The 22,720-nt window shown below is 41.4% G+C and overlaps 1 protein-coding gene across 1 annotated transcript in view; it reads right to left on the bottom strand.

Moving 5' to 3' along the window:
* INPP5F (inositol polyphosphate-5-phosphatase F) overlaps window positions 1-22,010 on the bottom strand; it is a 97,607-nt gene extending 75,597 nt beyond the window's left edge. Inside the window, exons 1-2 of the mRNA XM_082601673.1 lie at window positions 21,690-22,010; window positions 1,097-1,177 (exon numbers count right to left, since the gene is read on the bottom strand). Coding sequence (XP_082457799.1) covers window positions 1,097-1,177; window positions 21,690-21,786 — 178 coding nt within the window. The 5' untranslated portion in view covers window positions 21,787-22,010. The remainder of the gene's footprint in view (window positions 1-1,096; window positions 1,178-21,689) is intronic.
* Window positions 22,011-22,720: the final 710 nt, after the last annotated feature.

The raw sequence follows: 22,720 nt of genomic DNA, 5'->3' as shown, positions 1-22,720 counted from the left end.
ATACTAAGTGAAGTAAGTCAGAAAGAGAAAGACAAATACCATATGATATCACTTATATGTGGAATCTAAAATATGACACAAGGGAATTCCCTGGCAGTCCCATGGTTAGGACTCGGCGCTTTCACTGCCAGGGCCCAGGTTCAATCCCTGGTCAGAGAACTAAGATCCTGCAAGTTGCGTGGCGTAGCCAAAAAAAAAAAAAAAAAAGAACTTATTTATGAAACAGAAAAAGACTCACAGACATAGAAAACAAACTTATGGTTACCAAAGGGAAAGAGGGGAGGGAAGGGATAAATTAGGAGTTTGGGATTAGCAGATACAAACTACTATATATAAAACAGATAATCAACAAGGTCCTACTGTATAGCACAGAGAACTATATTCAATATCCTATAATAAACCACAATGGAAAAGAATATGAAAAAGAATAAATATATACATGTATAACTGAATCACTCTGCTGTACACCAGAAAGTAACACAACATTGTAAATCAACTATACTTCAATCTAAAAAAATACATTCTTGGGACTTCCCTGGCAGTCCAGTGGTTAAGACTCTATGCTTCCACTGCAGGGGGTGCAGGTTTGATCCCTGGTGAGGGAACTAAGGTACCACGTGCCACATGGCACAGCCAAAACAAACAAACAAACAAACAACACCAACAACAAAATATTTTCTTGCTAAAAAATGTTAACCATCATCTGAGCCTTCAGTGAGCTGTAGTAGTAACAAAGATCACTTATCACAGATCACAATAACAAATATAAAGTTTGAAATATTGCAAGAATTACCTAAATGTGACACAGAGACATGAAGTGAGCAAATGCTGCTGGAAAAACGGCACCAATATATTTGTTTGATGCCAGGTTGCCATAAACCTTCAATTTGTAAAAAAACGCAACATCTGCAAAGGACAATAAAATGAGGTATGCTTGTATTTTTGTTTCACTTATGTGGAAATATACCCACTTTGGGCAGACCCAAAATTAAGGTAAAGGAATCAAAGCCATTACAAAGCCATTATCCTCAAAGAAGAAAATGTCATAGAATGCCACATTAAATTTGACAAGTTTAAGGAGTTTACAGAAACATACCTGAGTGAAGCTGAATTTTGCCAATAACACCTTCTACCAACCCCAGACAAATGGGATTCCAGGCAAGAAGTAGATCAGTAGCTAAAATAAAATAAGAAGCAATCATGAAAAAATATTCATCAGAAAACATATTAAAACAGTATCTTTATAGAGAACAAACTAGTGGTTACCAGTGGGGAGAGGGAAGGGAGGAGGGGCAATATAAGGGTGAGGGAGTGGGAGGTACAAACTGTTGGGTGTAAGATAGACTCAAGGATGTATTTTACAACACGGTGAATATAGCCAGTATTTTCTAATAACTGTAAATGGAAAGTAACTTTTTAAATTGTATAAAAAATTTAAAAATTTTAAAAAGAAATGTCACAAGACGATTAAAAAAAAAAAAAAACGGCATCTTTAACAGTATATTAAAAAATGATCAGCTTCCCAAAAGAGCAGTTTTCAACACCCAGAACTGAATACATTACTATCGAGCACTTTGTGGACAAGTATTAATTCCGACCTGAATAAGTCTTCTAATATACGGACAGTTATGGGGAGATAACTGAAATTCTAAAACTCCACTCAGATGGGAGGCAGTACTCTGGCGCCCTGCAGTGGAGGAAGGAGGCTGGTACACTACAAGAGGGCAAACAAGAGGAGTTATCCAAGGTGCTGTCGCCATGGCCAGTCCCAGATCCAAAGACAAGGATCTGAGAAACCACCGCAGAGATGTGCACTTACTGAATCACACTCTGGAAAACACCCTTTCCCAAAGAAGCTAACACCAAGCAAAGAAACCCAGAAAGCAAGTGCTCTTTTATGTGACTTCTATGGAAAAAACAATAGGAATCGCTTCCATTTATATTGAGTGCCTAATATGGGCCAGGCATCCAATCAGGGTTCCTTATCTGAACCACAGAACGAGACAATGATTTGGATGACTGTTTTCTCAGTTCTCCCAAGGATGGTACATAATTTGTATCATTCTAGACACACAGAAGAGAAGCTAATTCATTACATACAAAGGATGCCTGAGGACATTAGGGCATAATTCTGTTGTGGAACCCAGGCTACAAAAGGCTGTTATATCCATGGAGATAAAGGTAACATTAGTGATGGTTCAATAGCAGCAAAAAATTAGCAAGAATGAAAACAGCATTTCTCTTAGCAGAAAATTAGAATTACATTTTAACTATTACCATTTAAATTCTATTTTAATGAAATGTATAATCAATCTGTAACTCATGTGGGTAATTACAGAAGACTTAATAGTTTAGTCTTCAAATTCATTTGAGTTTTGACCATTGTATCTTGAACATCTTTGTTGTTAATGATACATTCAATGGGAGGCAAAAAAAAGTTAACTTCTGTTTTTATTTCAAGAATTAAAGTAAAATAGGGAATTAATTTTTTTAAAGGCTGTTATACACATTATCATTTCTAACCCTAACAATTCTATGAGTTAGGTATTAGGAGTCCCAATTCACAGATGAGGAAATGGAGCCTCAGAAAAGTAAAGTGGCCATGTCATACAATGGATCAAGGGCAGAGCTGCAATTCAAAGCCAGGTCTGCATGGCTCATGGCCTGTGCTCTTAACCATCCAACTACAGTGCCTCCCTCAGAATTTATATATGGAACTAATCAGTAAGACAACATTTACATTTTAAATAATATGCATTCTTACTATAAATACTGTATAAAATTGGAAAAAAATATTTTATCACTTCCATCCCGCCACCCAGAGATAACATTATTTTGCTACATTTCACGTCTGTGTGCATATCCAACTGCAAAGCTGCAAACACAGCACTATATGTTCATTTTTCTTACACCGTTGCGTATTTTCTCACATCTTTAAAATATTCTCCAAAATTATAACTTCATGGCTAATTTTCCACTTAAGGAAGCACTTCCTCACTCTTGGACATTTAAGTGATTTCCAGTTTTTCCCTATTATAAACAATACTGTGATCAATGATAAACATTATGCAAATACTTTATTTTCCTCCCTAATTAATAGCTTTAGAACAGCTCCTAGGAATGAAATTAATAGGTGAAAACATCAAGAAAAAAAATGAAAGCTTTCAAATATTACCAAAGTGCTTTCTGCAAAGGTTAGGCACCAAGTTAGATTCCTGCCAGAAGCATATGAAAATGCTTCTTATGCTTGCCATCATTTAGAATTTCTTTTTAAATTCTGCTAATTTGATGGCATCCATTGCCTAAATGATGTTTATTTTCTTTTCATTGCTGGTAAGATTAAACATTTAATTATAAAACTGACTGCTTATGTTTCTTCTTCTATGATTTTCTTATTCATATCCTCTAACAATTTTTCTTTATGTTCCTTATTGATTTATGATTCTTTTTATATTAAGAACATCAACTCTTTGACATGTTTGTAAATATTTTCAGTTTTAAATTTTTATACAAATCTGTTTTTTCATTATTTTTTCGCTTATTATCTAAGTTGTTCCTTACCCATTATCAATTATGTATTTATTAATTTTACCTCTTTGTTAATTTATAAAAATCTAACTCTAACTCTGGAATTCATGTTGGTGTACAAACTAAAAGTACCCTGATTTCTTTTCAAATAACCAGAATCCCTGTCAGGCAGGCCAAATCTCAACATCTGCCAACACAGGTGCCCCTGCTAAGGAAATAGCTCCAGCTACTCATAACCCCACCCTGACTTCAGAGGAACCACCACAGTTTTTAAAACTCTATCCCTTGGGTTTCAGATGAGCTCTAGGAATACGGAGGAGGATGAAAAAGTTAGAGCTAAAGCAGTCATGGACAGTTACATAGAGGAAGTGGAACTTCAAGCATAAGGAAATCAGAAAGAAAAATGATGCAGCAGAAAGAAAGTACAAGGTTTGTTTTGGAAACTGTCCCTTCACTGGGGAAACACGTATCAAGCACCTTCCAAGAACCAGGCACTGTTATCATGCTAAGATATAAAAATAAAGGAGCAAACAGTATGGATCAGAAGACCAATGAGTATCGTTAGTGTGGTGGAGGTCTTTATTGATAAGACTGGAAAAAGTAAACTGAGGCCAATAAGGAGAGACTTGAATAAAAGACTAATGAGCCTTACTTCCTGGAGGCCTTGGCAGGCAGATAATGACAAAAGTAAAACAAGACTGCAGCCAGGGATTAGGTGACAGCACTGAAAGGGGGTGGAGACTGTGAGTAGGGAAAGGAGCTAGAAGGTTATTTATTACAAGAGTCTTGGCTTGAAAGGATGTGGTAGCTTGGGGAGCAGGGTGGGCAGTAGGTGAAGAATGTACAAAAGGAGATTAACATGAAACACTGCAAAAGAAACTACACAAAGGACAGGAAGAGGGTAAATTTTGAAATGACAGTGAAACATCTATCCTCTCTTGAGAGGGATAAGATAAGGACATACATGAGTAAGAAGGAGGAAGGCAGAAAAAGCAGGGTATACCGCAGCAGGAGAAAGGGTGGGCGAGAACCTCTTAACTCAGTAATACCCTTTTGCACCTTTGGCATTTTGAACCATGTGACTATAGCAGCCATTCAAGAAAATTAAAATTTCACTTAAAAAAAAAAAGAAAAAACTATAAAGATGACTAAGTTTTGTGGTCTAACGACTAAAAATAATAGTCACCACCAGGGACTTCCCTGGTGGTCCAGTGGTTGAGGCTCTACGCTCCCAATGCAGGGGGCCCGGGTTCGACCCCTGATCAGGGAATTAGATCCCGCATGCCACAACTAAAAAAAAAAAGATCCCACGTGCCACAACTAAGACCCGGCGCAGTCAAATAAATAAATAAATAAATAAAAGTAAAAATAATAGTCACTAATAATCTTTGAGGTTATTTGAGAGAGAACTAGTTAGGCCATTAAGACTGAGTTCATGATAGGGTGGTCAAGGAGAAATGTCTAGGCATAAAAACCAGGAGCTATTTAAGGAGGAAAAGAAAACAAAAGAAAATGAAATCAAAAGTACAGGAGTAAAAGTTAACCTTGCAAATGAAAGATATTACTTTCTTCTAAGTCTAGAAGACAAGATGAAAAGGCTAAATATAGAAATGGAGATGAGAAGCAGATGGATGTATCGTATGGCCTTGACTCAGTAAAAATAGGAGTCAAAGTCATCTTTGCTTTAGCAGGGGGAAGGACAAGAGGCAGAACAAGAGGAGTACCGGATGCTTGGTGTGGTAAGGGGAATCATCCAGAAAGTCAGTTTGTAAATGTTCTGTGTGTACTTGAAAAGCACGTATATTTTCTTAGTGTTTTCAAGAAAAAGGGTGTCAATTCAATCCGTTGGTGGGTCATTATATCAATTTTGTACAACGAGATCAGCACTAACAGCAAAGAAACAGAAAAGAGAAAAACTGTACCACGTAAGGGGAAACACTTCACAAAACTTCTGTTTCTGAAGTTATAGGTATATACATATATATATGTCTGTTCAAGTCATGCTTTTAAAAGTATTTCTTACTTCAAACATATGAATACACTATTAAACTCTGGGGTGAGGGCTCATTATCAACTTTATTAATTATTTTATTCAACTGCTCTATGTACTTGCTAATTTTTTGACTGCTTAGCCTAATACTTTGACAGGGTTCTTTTTTTTTTTTTTTTTAATCTCATGCTTTGTGTACTCTTCCTTCTTAATTTCTGCCTCATTTTTGAGACTATGTTGTCAGGCACATACAGATTCAGGATTATTATATCTTCCTGGTGAATTGCTCCATTTATCAGGATGTAATAACTGCCTTTATTTCAAATAATGCTCTTTGTCCTAAAGTCTAGTTTGTCTAACATTGATATTGTAAAAGAAATACGTTAGGCATGAAAAAAATACATATAACATAGAACATTGTTAATCCAGTCATATTTCTTCTCCGACTCCCCAGAGCCTGAGAAACAAAGTCCAAGTTCCTTGGAAAGGCTCTCAAGGCCCAGCGTGGGCTGTTCCTGTCTACCCTCTTCCCGCCTCCCCACCCCAGCATCCTTGCCTTCCTACAGTCATCCAGAAGTGTGCACAGGCTGGGCCTGGAATGCTGCTCCCCACCCACTTCGGCATGCTGTTCATTCCAGACTCAGAACAAGGGTCACTGGTGTTCCCTGACACATTCCCCACTCCACCCACCCAGCAGAACTGATCAGGTTCTCTTTTGTGGTCCCCCTGAACCCTGCTCGTATACGCATCGTGGCATCTCATTTTGGTTTAATGCACCTGATTACTGACTTTCCTGTCTCCCTGACTGAACAGGAAGCTCATCAAGAACAGAAAATTCATTGAGACCTGATCTCATTTAGCTTTATGTCCCAAGTGCATGACATACAGCAGGCTCCAAATGCTGAACAGACAAATGAACGAATGACACAGAATGGAGAAGCAGGTTGGAGTCAGATAATTTGCACTGAATCACGTTAGAAGGGTTCAGTATTTGACGTCACGAAGTTAAGGTCATCTGCTCTATTTCAAATAAAGATATCATGGCTGGCAGAGGTGAAGTGTCCAATACTAACTACACAGCTTGTTCAAATCAAAACCCCATACCCCACTCTCAGTCCAGGGCTCTATCCTACCTCTAACACCACAAGTTACCCTACCGTGTGTAATTACTCAGATATAATACTCTCATTTTAAGTTCGTATGGGGCTTTCAGCTCACCACCATCATTCCAGCCACACAAGCCAGAACCTGGGAGACATTCAAAATGCTTTCTTCCTGGGAGTTCCCTGGTGGCCTAGTGGTTAGGATTCCGGACTTCCACTGCTGTGGCGTGGGTTCAATCCCTGGTTGGGGAACTGAGACCCCACAAGCTGCACGATGCAGCCAAAAAAAAAAAAAAAAAAACAGCTTTCTTCCTCACCAAGTCCTGTTGATTCTACCACCTCATATCTGATGAATGTTTCACTTCTCTCCATCCCCGCGGCCACTATCCTTGTCCAGGGCCAAGACCTCCTCCATCTAGATCATGAGAAAACCCTGGGCAGGCCCACAGGCAGCAGACTGTTTAACACATAACAGGCACTCACATGTTTACTGAATGCAAGGAGGACTCTAAACGGTTTGGTACTGGAAGCCCTTAAGGTAAAAGGCAGGAAGCTGTAAGAATGAGGCTGAAAAACCAAACAGGGACCAACTCAGGAGGACCACAGGCAGTAAATTCAGGAGACATTTCCTCCAGAGAGGGCAGATTTGCATTTGAGATTGAACATTGGGGCTAGTATGCAGAGGATGGATGGGAGAAGGCAAGCCTAAAGCCAGAGATCCAGGTGACAGGAGTGTGCATGAGGGTGACCTGGTTCCAAATCTGCAACTGGAAGGCTGGACAGAGTCAAGAGATCCTGAGTGACATGGGCACAGCCTGCGTTCCATGTCCTGAGGGAAAAGTCCCAGCTCTGCTACAGTCTTGGAACCCCTTTCAACTTCAGGTCCCTCTTTCATAAGCGGGAATTCCATCTAACTTACAGGATTTTTATGAGGATTAAATGGAAGAATTATGTGAAAGTACCCAGCACAATGCCTGGCACATAAATGTTCAATAACTTTTACCTCAAGTTGGGAAAGGTATATGCATTTAAAATTCCAGGTTCCTAGCACTCACTAAATCTCTCTATAGATTTTTATTTCAAGGGTCTACATACGGCTTTTTATTTAAAAAGGAAAGGATAAAAAAGGAAAAACCCAACTTCGATTGTGTTTTACATTACTAAAGGCCATAATCCCTAAAAGCCTTCTGAGAGTAATAAATGTTTTATGAAAATATCTCAATGCTTAAACATGCCCCTAAAATTCTGTTTCTTCAAAATGTGAAACAGATACAGGGCAATGATGCAGCTCAAAATTAGGCACGCAGAAACAGTCCTAGCAACCCAGTTCAGATCCAAATGGCAAATCAAGCATAACTGCCAGCTTCCTCCCCTCCCCTAAAGTCCCCTACACTGGAGAGGGGAAATCTAGAAGCAGTAGAGTCTAAATGAAGGTTAAAATATACTTGGGAAAAAGACACAGACATCAGTAGACTTTAGTTATATACATGAAAATAAGTACTGGGGTCCTAAGTTTTGAGAAATCACAGAAGAACAAAAAACAGAATGGGTAGCTTTTAATCAGCAACAGAAAGACATCTGATAAAAATTCATACCATCCAGAAAATTAAAAAAATTTTAAAGTAAAAATAAAATTCATACCATCCTATGGAACACAGTAAAAGGTGATAGACCAAAAAAACTGAGAAAAGCACAATAAATGGAAAACATGAATAAAAGGTAGAAATAACTCATAATATATTAATAATTATAATAAATGTAAAGTTTCAACTTACCAATTAAAAGACAGACTATTAAGTCTCAACTCTTCTATCCGTTTATTTAATTCTAGGCCTATTTTGTTTACCACTGTATGCCTGCAGCCTAGCACAGTGTCTGGCACACAACAGGGACTCATTCAATAGTTACTGAACCAAATCAATAAATGAGTAGAAGCAAGCATGAAAGAGTAAGTTGGAAAATTTCTCCTACCAATTGCTTATTCTCTTCAACTTTTAATAAGACTAAGATTGTTTTTAAAGAAAGTCCCAAAACACAAGTCCTTGCTATATAGGCACTTTTAGTAATAAAAGCATTTCCCTTTCAATAAATATAATAAACGATGAGCATGTGAGTTCTCACAATGAAAGACTTAACTAAAAATTCTGGGAAACTTTAAATTATGTTAAAATCTCTAGCAGGTGCCCACAGCTTCTCACACCAATATAGCGACAAGCCAGTGGAGGAAGGCCTGAAATAGGCTATATATAACGGGCACAAGAAGGGAGGCTGAGTGTGTCTTTTTGAGCCGCTATGACTTTATGCCTGGTACAGCTCCTGGCACACAACAGACACTTCAAAATATGTGTGTGTGTATTTTTTAATCTGTTACTCTTCATTAAGGAGATACAAATAAATAAAAACATTAGCAGAGTGTTTGTATAGAGAACATGTATGAACCATACTGGTCTCGGCATATGTAGCAACTATGCTTAGTAATGGACACTCTGTCACCATTATTAATGCCTACTCTGGAGGCAGAAGGCATTGGAATGGCAGGGAAAATGGCCAGTGGGCTTGTCCCTTCCTTCCACAAAGAAGAGCCATGTAACTGATCTCCTCCAACAAACATATTGCTTTCTAATCCTTCCTTCAAAAGGGATATTCCAATGTGGCACACAATTTCAAAAGAGAAACATCTGAAGTTTGCAAATAGGTTTTTTTTTTTTTTTTTTTTTTTTCTTTTTGCGGTATGCGGGCCTCTCACTGTTGTGGCCTCTCCCGTTGCGGAGCACAGGCTCCGGATGCGCAGGCCCAGCGGCCATGGCTCACGGGCCCAGCCGCTCCGCGGCATATGGGATCCTCCCAGACCGGGGCACAAACCCGTATCCCCTGCATCGGCAGGCGGACTCTCAACCACTGCGCCACCAGGGAGGCCCGCAAATAGGTTTTAAAATTTAGGATTATCAAGGTTATCTAGTAAAGAGTAGAGCTGCTTACAAATTACAAAAGCATAGTATTTTAGAAATAATGCCAAATTTCAATTAGTGAAACCATTAAAGTAACATACACCCAAAGACATAAGTAGTTTGTCATAAGCTCAATTGTTTGACCCATTAGGTCAACATTTCCACTCTTATTTCAGATCCATTTGGCAGTACATGGCTTCTATTTTCATATGCCCTCTTCTTCCTGGTACACAGAAAACAAGTGATTAAGTACTGTGTGCCTGCAGAGAGCATGACTCACTCATTCCAAGAGGCCAGAGTGATGGCGCTCCCTCAGCTCAAGAACAAGTCTGGGTTTTGCACAGCTGCTGAAGTTTACAGGCAGTTTCACTTGTGTCAAAAAAAAAAAAAGGTGCTAGTGTATGCATATATAATCAGACCCAAGTTTCATTTCCTGCTAAAGACAAAAGGACATTATTGCTCTGAAAAGACAATTACCAACACCAAAGTCAAACAGATGAGGAAAAGGGTTCTACAATGAGGAACTAAAAGTTCCAATGGTTAGCTCATCCATACTTAAATTCTCAAAATTTAATTAGGCCAGAAAAAAAGGCTAAGGAGTAATTTGATTCAGATGCCATCTTATAAATGCAAAATTTGATACATGTTTCTCTGAACTCTCTAATAGTAATTATTTTCCAGCATTCAGCAAGCTAAAGAGCTAATCCACTTTAGAAGTTCTAGCAGCTGCTGCTTTCCCACTGTGAACTCCAGCTCAACGGTCCTGGATCCTGGCTGCTCAATATCACCATCTGGAAGCTTTACAAATACTGATGCCTGGGCCCCACTCCTCGAGAGTCTGACTGTTGGGTTATGGTGGGACCCAGGCACAGGTATTTTGTAAATCTCCCCCAGGTGATTCTAATGTACAGCCAGGTTGAGAATTACAGGTCAAAGTGATTATAGGTTACTAGTTGGAACCTGCATTAGTAGCTTTAGTTTTATCCTACCTGAGTGATTCAAAGATGACACCTGTGCCGTGGACAGCTTGAAACCCTTTCAGGTAATTAAGAACCATAAAGTGAATAAAGAGCTCATAATATACGGTGAATAAGCAAAAAGTTGGTGTAAGCTAGTATAAAAAAAAATACGTTTAAAAAAATAACCCTACGGGAAAAAAAAAAAACAACCAAAAAACCCTAAGAATAGTTAAAAGATGAGATATACTACCTAGGAAAGGGATCCTAAGAATTTCTAGATTTTTCTATTAAAACTGGGATCTGGGCTTCCCTGGTGGCGCAGTGGTTGAGAGTCCGCCTGCCGATGCAGGGGACACGGGTTCGTGCCCTGGTCTAGGAAGATCCCACATGCCGCAGAGCGTCTAGGTCCATGAGCCATGGCCGCTAAGCCTGCGCGTCCAGAGCCTGTGCTCCACAACGGGAGAGGCCACAACAGTGAGAGGCCCGCGTACTGCAAAAACAAAAACAAAAACAAAAACAACTGGGATCTAATTACAGAGCAGCATGAAGGATATCAGAAATTGTTTTTTGGGCAGAAGACCTAAATAGACATAGCTCCAAAGAAGACATACAGATGGCCAATAGGCACATGAAAAGATGCTCAACATCACTAATTATGAGAGAAATGCAAATCAAAACTACAATGAGGAACCACCTCACACTAGTCAGGATGGCCATCATTAAAAAGTCTACAAATAACAAATGTTGGAGAGGGTGTGGAAAAAAGGGAACCCTCCTACACTGTTGATGGGAATGTAGATTTGTGCAGCCATTATGGAAAACAGTATGGAGGTTCCTCAGAAAACTAAAAATAGAGTTGCCATACGAACTAGCAATCCACTCCTGGGCATATACCCAGATAAAACTATAATTCAAAAGGATACATACACCCCTATGTTCATAGCAGCACTATTTACAATAGCTAAGACATGGAAACAACCTGAATGTCCATTGACAGATGAATGGATAAAGAAGATGTGGTATATATATACATAACAGAATATTACTCAGCCATAAAAAAGAATGAAATAAAGCCATTTGCAGCAATATGAATGGACTTAGAGATTATCATACTAAGTGAAGTAAGTCAGAAAGAGAAAGACAAATACCATATGATATCACATATATAGAATCTAAAATGCAACACAGGGCCTCCCTGGTGGCGCAGTGGTTGAGAGTCCGCCTGCCGATGCAGGGGATGCGGGTTCGTGCCCCGGTCTGGGAGGATCCCATATGCCGCGGAGCGGCTGGGCCCGTGAGCCATGGCCGCTGGGCCTGCGCGTCCGGAGCCTGTGCTCTGCAACGGGAGAGGCCACAACAGTGAGAGGCCCGCATACCGCAAAAAGAAAAAAAATAAAAAAATAAAAAATAAAAAATAAAATGCAACACAAATGAACATATCTATGAAACAGAAACAGACAGACATAGAGAACACACTTGTGGTTGCCCAGGGAGAGCGGGTTGGGGAGAAGGAAGGACTGGGAGTGTGCGATTAGCAGATGCAAACTAATATAGATAAGATGGGTAAACAACAAGGTCCTACTGTATAGGACAGGGAACTATATTCAATATCCTGTGATAGGACTTCCCTGGTGACGCAGCGGTTAAGAATCCGCCTGCCAATGCAGGGGACACAGGTTCAATCCCACATGCTGCAGAGCAACTAAGCCCATGCGCCACAACTACTGAGCCTGCGCTCTAGAGCCCGTGAGCCACAACTACTGAGGCCGTGTGCCTAGAGCCCGTGCTCGCAACAAGAGAAGCCACCGCAATGAGAAGCCCGTGCACAGCAACAGAGTAGCCCCCACTCGCCACAACTAGAGAAAGTCCACACACAGCAACAAAGACCCAACGCAGGGACTTCCCTCGTGGCTCAGTGGTTAAGAATCTGCCTGCCAACACAGGGGACACGGGTTTGATCCCTGGTCCAGGAAGATCCCACATGCCACGGAGCAACTGAGCCCTAGCGCCACAACTGCCAGGCCTGCACTCTAGAGCCCGCCAGCCACAAGTAGTGAAGCCACGCACCTAGAGTCTGTGCTCCGCAACAAGAGAAGCCACTGCAATGAGTGGCCCGCGCACCACAATGAAGAGTAGCCCCCGCTCAACACAACTAGAGAAAGCCCGCAAAGCAACGAAGACCCAATGCAGCCATAAATTAATTAATTAATTTTTTTAAAAAAGACCCAGGGCTTCCCTGGTGGCGCAGTGGTTGAGAGTCCGCCTGCCGACGCAGGGGACACGGGTTCGTGCCCCGGTCCGGGAAGATCCCACATGCTGCAGAGCAGCTGGGCCCGTGAGCCATGGCCACTGAGCCTGCGCATCCGGAGCCTGTGCTCCGCGACGGGAGAGGCCACAACAGTGAGAGGCCCACGTACCGCAAAAAATAAAAAAATAAAATAAAATAAAAGACCCAATGCAGCCAAAATAAATAAATAAATAAATCTTTAGAAAAAGACAAGAGAAAGAAATAGGATTCTGAAAGCTAAATAAGAGCACAGGTGAGCTAACAGTTGGTATTTTCCTTAACTCATTTTAGAGCCGGTAACTGAGATGCATAAAATTAGCACTTCGAACATAAAATAGATGCAACCTTTGTCTCTGTTGGCGTTTAAATAATTTCCTAGCTTTTCCTGAAACCTCTGTTCAAAACTTACTCTCTTCCAACTAGGTTCGTCTGTATAGTCATTCTGATACCATATGTCCTTACCAACAAAAAGCTCTACCTTCAAACACACCATCAGGTCTAGGGTCTGCCATTTTAATTGCCCTCAAATGTAGAACTGTTTCTAGATCAAACGAGGGCCACAGCAGAGTGACCTGTGGGGTGGGAGGTACAGGGGAGAACCTGTACTATTTCAGTCTGGCCAGTTAGGCACTATTCATTCTCGTAAACTTTTTTCTTTTTCTTTCTTTCTTTTTTTTTTTTTTGAGTACTTAATTAGAAGCAAGGCACTGTGCATACAAAGTTATTTCTGGCAAGGCAAGGCAAAAAAATATATATATCCATTAAAGTCCACTAGTCACACAGCCAGTTTCTTCCAGGACTTTCCACTCTTAAATAAGACAGAAACAATCACAGACAATTTACAGCTGGAAGGAACTTCAGAGAATCAAATAAAAGAACACCTTTCTTCCCATTTCTTTATTAGGAAGAAAAACAGATTTTCACTATCTTGGGAAAAAACAGAGACTTTGAACTTCAGGACCCAGCTCAAATCTCCCACAGAACTCAGCTCTATCACAGTATCTGTCACTCTAGAATCCTCTGTATGCCTTTCCCTTGTTGGACCACTACCTGGGCTAGAGGGTAGAGACAGTATTTTATCCATCTTTTTACCTTGGCACAATGCCTCGCAGACAGATCTTCAATAAATGTTTGTTGAAATAATAAATAAATGACTTCACAGAATTTCAGACTTAATATAATTTGGAAGGAGAAAGGAATAGAATACTAAATTAGTTGTCGGGGCGGAGGGCTGCTTCTTTGAGAAAAGGGAGTATTTGAAAGGTGCAAAGGGGGATAAATGCAATAGCTACTAGAGGTGAATCCTGGAAGTCAAGAAGAACAACTGCCCAGAGGGAGACTAGCAAACTAGAAACTCTGCCAAACTCTTTGGTCTACTCACCACAACTGTCCCCTGGGGGAGGGGAGGGTTATTATGCTGGAAATAGGGAGAAGAATGTTTATTTCTGGCATAAAAGCAATGTATAATGACACCATGAAGCATCATTAATATTATACATGCAAACTACTAAAATTAAGAGCACTGTGGCATGTTTAAAATGTCCCAACATTTCAGTTACATGTTAGGACTATTTCAAATTATATATGTTGACCATTGCAGAAACTGGAATTTGAAGTTTAGTATAAGTAAAAAGAGGTTTCAAAGAATAAGATTCATAAATTTTCATAAAGAAAAATTAATGTACTTTAAATGTATTTTTAAATATCCCACCATGAAGTTAAAGAAATTCAAGGTTAAATGTGAAAGAATCAGCAATTAAAATGAGGTAACCTGGGCCTCCCTGGTGGCGCAGTGGTTGAGAGTCCGCCTGCCGATGCAGGGGATACGGGTTCGTGCCCCGGTCTGGGAGGATCCCATATGCCGCGGAGCGGCTGGGCCCGTGAGCCATGGCCGCTGGGCCTGCGCGTCCGGAGCCTGTGCTCCGCAACGGGAGAGGCCACAGCAGTGAGAGGCCCGCATACCGCAAAAAGAAAAAAAAAAAAAAAAAAAAAAAAATGAGGTAACCTAAAAAGAAAAAACAACAAGGAACACTGACCTAAAATCAACCTGTACTTCCCTCAACAGCCTTACCAAAAAGTTGGCAGGAGTGGATGCTTTTTTGTGAATGAGAGCAGTTCCTTTAAGGGTCTCACAGCAACCAGAAAATGAGTCATCTTAACAGAGCATGGGATTTAATTGAGATACTACCAGTATGTGTTCTGATAGTACTATAATGCTAAATGTGCAGTACTCACCCTCACTTGTTAAATACTACTTAAATATTACTTAATGTATTATCAACAGCTACTGATAATAAAGTAATGTATTATTTCTCTATTTTGGTAAACATACTCTAATTCAAATATTCTTCTCAGATCATTTATGGTCGTCTGACACATATGAATGATTATGACTTAGCCCAGCTAATGAGGAATTTGTTACAGGTTCTATAAGATTGCTGTTACTTCTCAGGTTTGTGTTTGCAAGACTAGATTTTAGAAGTTTATATTTTAAAACATATTTGAACAGGAATAGAACAGTTTACAAAAAGGTTTACGGAGAGATAGTAATGCAGCTTATAAAGATCTAACACATTTAAATCCCCATAAAACCACATCAAGGTCAGACTATGGCTCTGAGAATGCACTGACTCAATACTATAGCTAAATTAGTTTGATTTTCCAATAGTCTAGTATCTACCTGCAAATATATCAGCTAATTTTGTCATAAATCATAAGAACCAAAATCAGCCAACAATCTTTTTTTTTGGCATAGGGCCAGTTAGAGAAAAATAAAAATGTCTTTGGGTCTCATTTATTTTCATTAAAAAAAGAAAAGATTTATTGAATCCCACAGAATTAAAAGTTAGATTCCCCCGTTTCCTGAATAAAATGACAATGAGAAATTAGCACATTTTTTAAAGTTGATAAGAGATGCAGCTTTTTAGTCTTCTGTTCTTCTGTTCTCCATTTAATCCTCCCAACAACCTCTTTGCTGCTCAAGGTACACAGAGTCAACCAGAAACTAGAATTATTTCAATTCATTCAATACAATTTTTACAGAAGACCTGCAGTGGGCCAGGTGCTAGGGATATAGTAATGAATCTACATCTCCTTCTCCCTGCTTGGGCTGAGTTAGGCTGGGCAGGTGGGATAAGGGAAAGCCGTGCTGCTGGGCATCCTGGAGCAGCACCAAAGTAGCCACGTTCCCAAAAGACCAAGCTGTCAGGGCACCTTGGTTTCTGGCACCTGCATGCTCTATCCTAAAGGCCTGGATACTGCCTCTCCTCTGAAGCCAGCCTTTGGCAAGTCCTGGCCTCTGCTGGCATGGCCAGAACACAAGCATGTAGGAATCAGCGATGCTACAAAGGTCCCTCCCCTCTCCGGAAGTGGCTGCCCTGAAGACTTTTTCTCCTCCATTCCCTCTCTGCTTTACGTGCTCTGAGAGGATGTCTGTGAAACTGGATCTGGAACTCTTGCAAAGTTAGACTGAGAAGGCTTCAGGTTGCTCATCACTGGCTGAAATAGTTCCCATCCAGTACATATCAGTGTTTCTGCTCCAAGATCTTCCCTCTCTCTATTCCCTCCACAACCTGCAAATGTTCTAAAAACTTAAGAAGAGAAACCTTACAAACTGACAGTAGCTGGAAAAACTAGTCAACCTATTATATAACGATATTCCCTGTAACTATATAACTAGTTTTGCAAGAAAAGAGTGAGGACAGGTGAAAGGTCAAAGAACAAACCAATAGTCCCACCATCAGCCTTTTCATTCTACGTAGATCCTTCCTCAACGTGCATACTTTGACATTTCAGAGGCTGTTTTATTCTCTACATAGGCTACACTATAATGACTATGACAGCTAAATACATTTCAGATATTAGCCATAAAAATATAAATCCTACAACTGTGGTCAAGAAGGTAGAAAGGTTTATAAAACATTTTTGTCAATATTGAGAAAAACTTGGCTTTGGAGTCAATATGGGGTTAGAAGTCTGGCTCTCCCTCTTATTCTTTGAACTTGGACAAATTACTTCTCTGTGCCTGTAAAATAATAATAAAACCCCTCCGCCTAAGTTTTATTGTGAGGATGACATGAAACAGTACACATAAAGGGCTTAGAACAGTGTCTGGTTCAGAAAAATGATTAGTAAATAAAAGCTGTTGTTATTACCTACTATTAATCTCAGCTGACAAAGCAGACAATATGCACAAAAACTTCCCTCTAGCTGTAAAACCTGATTCCAAAAATTGTCATCATTCACCCTACAAAGACTATCTTTTTTTTTAAGCCAAAGAAAGGGCGAAATTTTTTGGAAAGATGTGTTTTGTATCTTGCATGCATAACAATAAATGTTCACAAAGTAAGTTTACAGATCTGTTCAATCCAACTGCTAGCCTGTTAGAAATATAAAATATGGGGTAAGAAGTGTTCAAGGTATAAAACTGGTAAGCCATTTAAAAGAAACTGAAAACTAAAGACACTAGGGGACAAAACTGGTTATTCAACAGCAATAAAAATGGTTAAGAAGATTTTTACAATATATTTAATAACTAATTTTTAAATTAAAATGCCCTATTACATTTTGTCATGGTAAGCGGTGAATTTTTAGCAAACATGATTTTTTTAAAAGGTGAAGTTAAAAATTTTTTTCAAAGTAAATACCAAATAACACAAAAGTCTAAACTGGATATAGTTGCATAAAATATGATTCCGCAAAACAGATAAAAGTTCCATTCAGATTTCAATTCTGTAACTAATTTCTCATTCAAAAAAGTTTTCATATGACATATTAAAAATAATTTCATTATCAAAAAATAACTAAGAAAAACAGGAATGCATTTTTATGTTTCTGTACATTCTGATAACTAGCATCCCCCCCAAAAAACTGTTCACTGGTATGTATCATTCAGTGTTTCATCTCTCTCCAAATAGTTTACATGCTTATGAATGTTATGTGTACGACAGATGCTCTACCATCTTTTCATGGTCAGTCTCAGAATAGAATGAAGCAATACGCAGCAGTAATTATATAACACAGACAAAGCTACAAGGACAAGTGGAAGCAGTTTTAAGATTAAAGCGATAAAACCATATCAACCTTGCTCAACAGTGGACTATATTATATTGCTTTTTAAGTCTTTAAATTACAGCCCTTATTCTCAGATAGTGAAACTCCACTCTCAAGAGATTACTGAATGTTTACACAGTGCTTTATCATTTTCCCTGGTTGAAAATAAAACAGTCTAAATATTTTCCTCTGGTGGTCATTACCCTGCAAGCGATATAAGCATCCACCAAAAAAGCAGTTCTAAGTATGAATACAGACTACTCACTAACCTTAAAAAAATGGAAAACCGGAAAAAATACTCAACTACTTAGAAAAAAAAATTTAAACAATGTTAAAGAAGAAAAGACGGAATACCATCACAAAGATTTTTTTTTAAATGACGTTAAATCAGATAGAAAAACAACATAAGTGGAAATGCACCTTTCCTCACATTTATTTCCTTATCCAGCTGGACAGAGATTTTCCACCCCAATTAGAAGACATTTAAAACAGGGCCTAAAATGAGTAATAAGCATAACACAACATCCTATATTTGTGGCAATGACAGTACTGAGAGAAAACCTGGACTTAAATTTAATTTGGCTCAACTCAACCAAAAATGCCTTCTGTGTCCTAAGCACTCTAAAGCTCAGAGATACCAAGATGAGTAGAACGTGGTCCTTGCCTTGAGGAATGTTCTGTCCACTGGGGAAGAAGGAAGCAAACTATTATTATATGATACAGTCAGGGCTATAACTAACGTGTGTACCAAGTGTCTAAAGCACCTGGAAACACAAAAAGGTGACCAGTGATTCTGCCCCAGGAATGCAGGCTATGGTGAGCACAGAGTAGGGGTGGCATCTGAACTGGGTCTTACAAAATAAACTAGGCAGGAAAAGAGACTGACAGTAACAAACATTCCAGACCAAGGAAATGGTCACTTTAGACTTAAATATCAATACTGATCCTTCTGATGTCACTAGAAGAAAAGTCCTGTTTCAAGTTGCCACAAACATAAAAATCACAAGGCTCACAGGCTTTTTTGGTCTTATGATACTGCCCTTTAGAAAGAAAAGGACTTGGCCAGTAATTTATTCAGTTGAATAACCAGTAAGAAACTATGGAAGATTTTAAATGCTTTCATTACAAACAATAGCAAAACTGGCTGTAAAAGCAGAGGGAAATGATCCAATAAAATGGAGAATTTTAAATAAGTCTACAGAAAAAGGCCTGGAAAACATTTAACAAGTAAATGCCATTATTCCATAGGCATTCTTTAGAAAGGCTCTTGAGTATTGGATAGGATAAACTATTTGGTAAACTCAGGTGTGTGAGATTCTTTATTCATTGGCTATATGTACTTGAACACCTGAAGATCAAAAACAGCCTGTTCTGAAAGATAATGGCCTCTTCCTTCCTCTATATTTTTGGTCTACTTTGGTCTGTGGTAGGCTGTATCCTAAGAAGTGAGATAAACTTAATTGCAAAAGCTACAACCATTTTATTCAGAAAAAAGTTAATTTGCCTTCTGATATGGACTTTGGATATATAAACAGTAATTCAAGCCACATGGCTTAATCCAAAATCTAGGCCCAGGTTTCCCTGTGAATATTCCTTAAAGGCTTAAGCCTGTAGCACGATCATCTGAGCTTCAGCTCAGAAGTACGGGTTTATGTATCCTTCCATGGAAAGGTAAGCTACTAGACAGCACCCTAGAAGAGTTGATTTACTTCTCTTGAGGGGAGTAACATCCCTAAAGCTGTTAGGACTGGACGGGTTCCTGTGTACAAGAAATGAACACAAACCAAACAGAATGACACATAATTCATTTAAAGCCATCTATTCAGAGGACTCCTGGAACCTTACCTCCTTCCATGTAATTCCACCAGCTTGGTTCATCTCTGTCAATCTTAGAGGCTAAGAGAAAGGAGAGAGTATAGCCCTAGAAATGGAGACAACCACACCCACCTCTATCTACATATGCTTCAATTCACTGTCCCAATACACAGGTGACATAGAGATTTCCTGAGTGTTTTTCATAAAACACATCAATTCTTGTCCTCAAAGAGGTACACTGAACAAACACTTAAATTGGCACTGTTTCAAAAACATTTCATTATGCACAAGGACCAAAAAGTCCAACCCTCATTTTATAGCTGAGGAAATGAAGAACAGAAGAGCGTTCTGTCCAATGAGTTAGAGATGATGTCAAGTTCCACCCAGCTGCCATAGTTAATTTTAAGCTCTTAGAATCCAAAGAGTCGGCTCTTTGACAGCCTGGGGAATTTTGCAATCCACTTTTCTTCAGTCTGCACTTGAAGCCTTATCCAAACATTGTGGGTGGGGCGAGGGGAGAAAGACCAGGCAAATGATCAAATCAGGAAAAACAGGGAGAAGAGAATGACTGGAGACTGGCCAAAATTAGCCTATCTACAACACCTCCTGTCTCAAGATTATCAAAGAACCTTATCTGGGTGCAGTAGTTTCTCTTCCATTCTGAATAGAGGAAATAAAATGTAATAGCAAGAAAATACATCCAAAACCTAGAAAAAAAATAAGTTCTCCTTCACTGCTCTAGCAAATCAACGAGCAGGCCTTCCTAGGCAAGCAGTGGGGCGGGCCAGAAAGTGTTCTGGGGGCCAATTCTAGTCTCTGTGACCTCGGTCAAGTTACTCAACCTTTCACACCTGTCTCCTCACCTGAGAAAGAGGATATCACCACCTGCTTTGTAAGGTTGTTGTGAGGACTGGGAATAATATATTAAGGGACCAGATCCTTGGAAACCCTCCTATAAATGGTAACCGCTGTGATGTATATGAAAAGTTTGTTTGTGCCTTTCATACTTTCAATTCATACCACGTAAATTCTTTTGTCTAGATTACATACAAGAATTACAAGTAAACTTGAAATGCTCTGGCTATTTCTTTCAAGAACTCTGTTCTCTTACTTCTCCTAAAATGAAACATCTGCAGTGATTAGGAAAAAGGACTGGCAACCTCAAAGGGGGGAGGTGCTCCTGGGCCCCTCAAGGGAAACCGCCGCCCCCGGACTGTCAGCTCTCTGAGGGCAGCGACTGCCCTGTTTAACTCACCACTGTGACCTAGTTTTCCTAATGCAGACTAATCGTTGTAGACTTAGACATCTCATGACAGCTTACATGATACCCAAACATGGACCCACAAGAGTGTATCTCACAATACTGAGTCACACAAAAATATTAAAAGTTGAACATTACGATACAGTTTAACTGTAATACTAAAAATTTTTTAAAAAGGCGCTGGAAATCGAGTGCCTATGAGGTAACCAGAATGAAGTCACGCCTTTAATGATAAAGGACCACCAGAAACACATAGATGTCCACAGGCACTGAAGCTTCGGCAGGATGTTCCACTTAACTGGCGCGATCGCCTCTGGCCTGAGATGGGGATTCGAACCCAGAACTTGTCCCGAAGGACGGGCAGAGGCCACTCCAGAGAGGAAGAGGCCTTTAAGGCCAGGCGCACCTCGCTCGAACTTTCTGGTGGGCGCCGGCCCGACCCGACTGTGGGCGGCTCGACTCGCGCGTCCCCTCTCCCGGGCAGCGGAGCAGATCGCGACGCGGAAGCGCGCTCGGAGGGACGAGGGTCGCCAGTCCTTTGTCCCCCGCGGAGGGGCAGGGGCGACGGCAGCGCTCCCTCCGCTCAGGAAATAATGACAGATCGCGCGCCCTCGCTCGAGCCCGCCCCGCCCCGCCCGCCAGGGCCGCAGGAGGCGCCAGATCCGCAGCCCCCGGCCGAGGGGCCCCGGCCGCGCCCCCTCCTCGCCCCCCACCCGCCCAGGGCGACCCCGTGCCGCCAGCCTCACCCGGTCGGAGATGGAGGCTGCCGTCACGGCGGCTGCACCACAGCGCGCGTTCGCCCTGCTGCAGGATGTAGTGGTCCTTGGCTTGGAAGAGCTCCATGCCGGCCCCGGACGCCGAGGGAGGCGGCGGCGGCCCGGGCGCGCCAGCGGCTCCGCAGCCCCGCGACCCCGCGACCCCAGAGGCGGCGGTTCGCGCGGGGCGTCCTCGTCGGCCGGGGTCGCCAGAGCCCGCGCTTCGGGGAGCGGCGGCTGAGGGAGCGCCCCGGCTGCCAGACCCGCGGGAGGAGAACGCGCCCCGGCGGCGGCGGCGGCGGCGGCCTTGGAGGCCTCTCCCCCAGCTCCGCCCCTTGATCGGCCCGCCCCCGCTCCTCCTCATGGCTCCTCCCCCTGCCCCACCCCTTCCCCTGCTTCTACCCCGACTTCTCCCAGGCTCCACCCCCTCCCCGTCTCCTCCCCGCTTCTTTCTCCTTTCCGTTCCTCTTCCTGCCCATTCCCGCCGCCTTCTTCTCCAGCTTTTCCTGGGTTTCTCCGCCTGGTTCCGCCCCCGAGGCTCTTCCTCCTCCTTCTTCCCTCCCCATCCAAGCCCCCTCCTCCTCCTCCTCCCGCTCTTTCCAGGCCCCGCCCCTGGCGGGCCCGCTTTCCCAGCCCCGGGCGATTGCGGGCAGAACACTGGCCTGGATGAGATAGGCTGGCCGCCTTACTGCCCTGCGGCCTTTGGAGCAGAAGCCCACTTCTGGGGCCTCCCCTCCCATGCCAGCAGGTTATTCGTTACTTTCACCAGCCCTGAGAAAAGCCAGGCCGACTCCCTAAATCCAGCCTGAAACCCTCCCCCTCTTCCCCCGGGCCTGTGCTGCCCACAGAGACCCAGACTAGGAGAGCTGGGAAATGCGACCTAAGGGGCTGGTTTCAGGGGTCTGTCACCAGCCAGACTCTCCACAGAGCTGGGGCGTCTTCTGTTTTGGAATTTCCTCTTAGAACCTTGCAACATTTGACAACAGCAAACATTCAATAAATGCACATCAACGAGAAGCATG

Source organism: Mesoplodon mirus (genome assembly GCF_964341445.2).
Source record: "Mesoplodon mirus genome assembly, chromosome: 2".
Taxonomy (NCBI): domain Eukaryota; kingdom Metazoa; phylum Chordata; class Mammalia; order Artiodactyla; family Ziphiidae; genus Mesoplodon; species Mesoplodon mirus.
Note: the sequence above shows the minus strand (reverse complement) of the source record. Positions and strands in the feature narration are given on the sequence as shown.